At 39.2% G+C, this 6371-nt stretch overlaps 1 protein-coding gene across 1 annotated transcript in view; it reads left to right on the top strand.

Moving 5' to 3' along the window:
* The window catches only part of LOC115305158 (olfactory receptor 6C4-like), a 1238-nt gene extending 576 nt beyond the window's left edge, over positions 1–662 (top strand). The window contains exon 2 of the mRNA XM_029955467.1: positions 114–662. Coding sequence (XP_029811327.1) covers positions 114–662 — 549 coding nt within the window. The remainder of the gene's footprint in view (positions 1–113) is intronic.
* Positions 663–6371: the final 5709 nt, after the last annotated feature.

Raw genomic sequence — 6371 nt, 5'->3', positions numbered from 1 at the left:
CTGGCTGCTTCACTCAGTATTTCTTTGCCATCTTCTTCGGAGCCACAGAGTTTTACCTTCTGGCTGCCATGTCCTATGACCGCTATGTGGCCATATGCAAACCCCTGCATTACATGACCATCATGAGCAGCAGAGTCTGCATCCAGCTGGTCCTCTGCTCTTGGGTGGCTGGATTTCTCATCATCATATCTCCAATCATCCTGACCAGTCAGCTGGATTTCTGTGCCTCCAACATGCTGAATCATTATTACTGTGACTATGGCCCCCTCCTAGAAATATCTTGCTCAGATACAAGATTCCTGGAGCTCATTGACTTTATCTTAGCAGTTGTGACCTTGGTGGTCACTCTGGTGCTGGTGATTCTCTCCTACACAAACATCATCTGGACCATTCTCAAGATCCCCTCAGCTCAGCGAAGGAAAAAGGCTTTTTCCACGTGTTCTTCCCACATGATTGTCATCTCCCTCTCTTATGGCAGCTGCATCTTCATGTACATAAAACCCTCAGCTAAAGAAGGAGTTGCCTTCAATAAGGGGGTAGCCATTCTCAATACTTCTGTTGCCCCTTTATTGAACCCATTCATTTACACTCTAAGGAACAAACAAGTAAAACAAGCCCTGAAGGATGTGGCCAGAAAAATAGTGCATCTTTATTCATTTTAATGGCCTCAAAATCAATAGAAATTTTCAATGAAATTCATGAAGATACTCCATCTGTTCACTTCAGTTTCGGACATCTCTTTTTTTAATGTTTTTATTTATTTTTGAGAGAGAAAGAGTGCAAGTGGGGGAAAGGAAAAAAAGAGGGGCACAGGGGATCCAAGGCAGGCTCTTGGCTGTCAGTAGAGAGCCCGTTGCATGTCTCGAATTCATGAACTGTGAGGTCATGATCTGATCAAAGTCAGCTGCTTAACTGAGCGAGCTACCCAGGTGCCCCTGATATCCCTTTTAAAGTAATATCTCATATGAATCAATTGTGAGCATGCATTAAAATTTTGTTTTAAATATGTAAGCAAGAGAAAGATATACAAAGATCCTTTTTGTGATATATATCTTCTACAAAGGGGAGATATTAGGAAGATGATATTTTTAGAGTACATAGAAAAAAAGAACTATCTGATTAAAAATTATTTTGCTTATCATAAATCTGGTGATCAGCTGAATAAGTAAGTCTGCTTTCCCATGAAAAGCTATTAGTCTTACCAATCACTACCAAAGAGTTGTAAGCACATTTTGTCAGAAAATCCTCCGTGTTTCCCAGAAAATATTATACATGATTCTCTCTCTCTCTCTCTCTCTCTCTCTCTCTCTCTCTCTCTCTCTCTCTCTCTCTCTCTCTCTCACACACACACACACACGCACACAACCTACTTCAGATCATCTTTCTCAGATTTTCAACAATTTGCTTTCTTTTTTTTTCTTTTTTTTTTAATTTTCTTAATGTTTTATTTTATTTCTGATACAGAGAGAGAGACAGAGCATGAGAGGGGGAGGGGCAGAGAGAGAAGGAGACACAGAACCGGAAGCAGGCTCCAGGCTCTGAGCTAGCTGTCAGCACAGAGCCCGTCCCGGGGCTCAAACCCACAAACGTGAGATCTGACCTGAGCCGAAGTCGGAGGCTTAACCGACTGAGCCACCCGGGCGCCCCAACAATTTGCTTTCTTAAGCTTCTCCCTCTGGCAGAACTTACAGGCTATTTCTGCCATCTGCTACAGAAAATACTTCCTACTGTAAAGAACAGCATGGAATTTCATGATCATTCATAAGGACATTTCTGACTCATTTGAGAGCTGAAATCAGAATGATTTGGATTCCATTTAAAGAAAGAAATCAGATGAAGATATATCTTAGGCCATGCTGACAATGATTAAAATCTATAGAAGCTGGAGTGTGGCAAAGTGTGTCTGGCTTTTAGAAAATACAATAAAACCTTAGTTTGTGAGCATAATTCACTCTTGGGAAACATGCTTGAAATCCAAAATACTTGTATATCAAGGTGAATTTCCCCATTAGAAATCATCAAAACTCAACTGATTCATTCTACAACCCAAAAATATTCATTAAAAATGATTACAATACTGAAATAAACAAATACAAAATAATAAAAAAAATATAAAAGACATAGAAAAATAAACAAATTATCCACTTACCTTTGAAAATCTTTGTGGCTGGTGTGAGGGAGACAAGAGAGAGGAGGATTATTGTGTAGGATGTCTTTCACTATCACTAACAGAAGCACTGCTCTCTATTGGCTCAGTGGAATCTTTCTTTTCAAGCAGCTTTAACAAGAAAGCTATCCAATCACACTTGCTGTGCCTCCTTTTGAAGATTTCATGGAAATGTGATATTGCATTGTCACTAAACAGATTCATCACTCACACTCCTACAGTCTTATTTGGGTGGTGTTTTCCACAAAAGTTTGCACTATTTCGCACATTTTATACATCTTCTTAGTCTCATTTAAAGTGAGGGATTCCTCCACCTTTTTCTCTTCCCCTGCAGACAAGATCTCCATAACCTCTGGAGGCAAAAGTCAGATGCCAGTTGTGGACACATTCCAAAGTTCTGTAAAATCACTGATTTCTGCCAAATGCTGTGTCCCGAGACTGAGCATCCAAGCCTGGGAGATGATCACCCACAGTCCCGCAGTGAGAAACAGAGAGAGAACCATTGGCTCAGTGATCATGTGACATTCTGCATCACATACTATTCATATGGCAAGACATTGCTCATTTATGAAGTTAAAATGTATCAGAAATGTTTGCCCATCTTGTGTAATACTCACAGAACATGTTCCTCACAATCCAAGAATTTACTGTACGTTTGTAGATGAAATTGAAGAGCTTGAAGAGTTACAGATGCTACTTAGGGGGGTCTTAGGATACTATGGTCTATTAACTATCACCACAACTTCCTGCAGTTCAAGTCCCTCGGTTGCCCCTCTGACTTTGCCAATACTTCTGGAAAATGTTTCTGGCAGTCGAGTAGAATCACCTGGCCTCTACTCCTAAGGACTCATCATCGTCATGAAAATTAACAAGCCCAGCTCTGTGACCATCTGTCCTACCATCATCCCTAGTGAATGATGTCATTATTGAACTTTTAGTTCCTTATGTCCTTAGTGAATGTATCCTGTTTACCCTCCTGTAGAACAAATCTTCTAGTGAATCTAATGCTCTCACATCATTCCAGCATGCCTACCTCCTTCAGGGCAAATCAGGTATTTCTACATCACTCAGTGTTGTTGTACATCCCTTTTTCAGGCTCTAAGAGCCACCCCAGCAGTAAACTGGAGTGTGTGCTAAAGTGCTAAATCCCACGTCTTAAGGATGTCAATAAATTCTTCCTCAGCCAGGATTCTATTCTGGGACCCTGATCAAAATCCAATCCCAGGGACACTTCTCTGACTTCTGCCAGTGCAAGCTAGCCAATTCTTTCCATTTTTCTAGTGTATAGGTTCTTCCCTCTTCCTCTTTTACTAAGCCCAGTATGTCCTCAGATAGATAATACTACTTACCAGCCTAGTATCCAGGAAAAGAACTGGGGACAACTACTGAAGGAAGCATGTGGTGCCTTGTAGGGAAAAGGTCTCAGAAGCATCTTTCAGCTAACTCTTGGTAGGGAAAAGTGGGCCACCTCTGCAAATCCAAATTGTTCATAGCAAGCAACAAAGTCAAAATCCTCAGAAGCATTCATTCAGATGTGCCTTTTCCATATTTCCAGTATCCATGGTTTCCCCATCAGTGTCTTGAGTTTCATAACTGATCTGCCTTGGATGAGCATTCAAATGTGTCTGGAGTTCTAGAAATCTAACAGGTAGATCAACAATGCCACTCAGCTATGTCTGCTCTTCTACAGGAGATAAAGCCCTCTTTGCAACTTACAACATAAGTAGATCTTATGGCTCTCATTCATAGCCACTAACTCCTTGTTAACCTCCCGAAACTCTCATTATCCCTCGTCAAGGCATCAAGGCATCAATATAACTTGGCAATAACTAATCAACTCTACCGTCTTTGGAGGAGGCATTTATTCCCTGTACTTTTCAAATGCCTACATCATCACATCTGCCACTGCATTTCCCTCCTCTGGAACATTTTTCCAGATCAACATCAGTGAATTTAGCAACTGAGTCACCACACTATACACAAGAAAATACAAGCCCACAATTGAAGGATTTTGAAGATTATGGTACACTGAAATTATTGATAGCAACAACAAAAACTAAATTCAGTTCAACTTCTGAGTAGGATGAATAAACCTATCATTATCCTTACAGAATAAAATACATGCCCATTTCTGTGTATAAGTACTATTCATCTCAGTCTCTACTATTTGTCTACATGTGATGTCCAACACACAATCAAAAATTATAATCAAGGGCTTCTGGGTGGTTCAGTCAGTTAAGCGTCCAACTCTTGGTTTTGGCTCAGATCATGATTTCACAGTTCGTTTGAGCCTTACAACACACTCTGCACTGACAGAGCAGTATCTGCTTGGGATTCTGCCTCCCTCTCTCTCAGTCCCCGCCCACCCTCCCAAAAATAAATAACGAAACATTTTTTAAATTATAATGCACACAAAAAAAGCAAGAAGAAGCAATTCATTATTAAAACACAATTTTGAACCTATCTCTGAGATGACACATATATTGGAATTATTAGACATAATTACAATTGTTCTGTTAGAAGATTTAATGAACAAGGTGAGCAACACACACGAACAGTTGAGGAACTTTAACAAAAAGAGAGAAAAGTTTTTTTGTTTGCTTGCTTGTTTAGCATACTGGAATGCTAGAACTAACATACACATAAACAAAAATAAAAACTTCTATAATGGGTTCATAAGCCTACTAGACAGTTTAGGAAATAATCAGTGAAACTAAATAAAAGTCAGCAGAGATTATCCAAATTAAGCACAAAGAGAAAAAAGTATGGGGAAAAAGTAGACCCTCAGAACAATGGGACAATATCAAACACTCAAAATATGTGCAATAGAACTCCCAAAAGAAAAGAGAAAATTGGGTAGAAAGATATATCTGAAGTAATGTCAGATAATTTTCTAATCATAATGAAAGAAAACAGACAACAGACCCCCCCTCAGAAAAAAAAACAGAGAACCCATTGCAGAATATCAGGATGAATGACACACACAAACACCACACTCACACACCACCACCACCACTACTACCACCACCACCACCACCACCACACACTTAGATATATCATAGTAAAACTTCCAAAAACCAGAAATAAAGAATATTTGATGAATCATTCCAAGAAAAAACAAACTACTCATGAAAAGAACAAGCATGAGAATTTCAATAGATTTCTTAAAAGAAATTATGCCACTCAGAAGACAATGGTAAGGCAGCTTTAAAATACTGAGAAGAATTCTATTGACCTAGAATTCTATGCCCAGCAAAAATATCTTTCAAAAATAAAGGCAAAATAAGGAATCTTTAGAGCAACCAAAAGCAAATCAAAACTACAATGAGATATCACCTTGCACCTGTCAGAATAGCTAAAATCAAAAACACAAGAAACAAGTCTTAACAAGGATATGGAGAAAAAGAAACACTCATGCACCATTAGTGGAAATTCCACAATGGTGTGGCCACTGTGGAAAACAGTATGGAGGTTCCACAAAAAGTTAAAAATGATCCAACAATTGCACTCCTGGGTATTTACCCAAAGAATACAAGAACACTAAATAAAAGGAATAAATATAGGGGTGCCTGGGTGGCTCAGTTAAATGTCTGACTTTTGATTTTGGTTCAGGTCATGATCTCACAGGTCATGGGTTCAAGCCCCACGTTGGGCTCTTCACTGACAGTGCTGGATTTACTCTCTCTCCCTCTCTTTCTGTCCTTCCCCTGCTCGTGTCGTCTCTCTCAAAAATAAACATATGAGGTTTTAAAAAGGAATACACGGGGGCACCTGGGTGGCTCAGCTGGTCAAGCCTCCGACTTCAGCTCAGATCAGATCTCACGCTCATGGGTTCAAGCTCCGCGTCAGGCTCTGTGCTGACAGCTAGCTCAGAGCCTGGAGCCAGCTTCCAGTTCTGTGTCTCCTTCTCTCTCTGCCCCTCCCTCTCTCATGCTCTGTCTCTCTCTCTATCAAAAATAAATAAAACATTAAAAAGAATTTTTAAAGGAATACATGCACCCTTATGTTTATAGCACCATTATTTACAATAGCCAAGATATGGAAACGGCCTAAGTATCCATCAATTGATGAATGGATAAAGAAGATGTGATTTATATATATATATATATATATATATATATATATATATTATTTATATATATATATATATACACAAAGGAACATTATTCAGCCATTAAAAAGAAGGAAATCTTGTCACTTGCAA

The sequence above is a fragment of the Suricata suricatta genome, chromosome 10 (genome assembly GCF_006229205.1).
Source record: "Suricata suricatta isolate VVHF042 chromosome 10, meerkat_22Aug2017_6uvM2_HiC, whole genome shotgun sequence".
Classification (NCBI taxonomy): Eukaryota; Metazoa; Chordata; class Mammalia; order Carnivora; family Herpestidae; genus Suricata; species Suricata suricatta.
The sequence above is the reverse complement of the archived record's forward strand: the minus strand, read 5'-3'. Positions and strand labels throughout refer to the sequence as shown.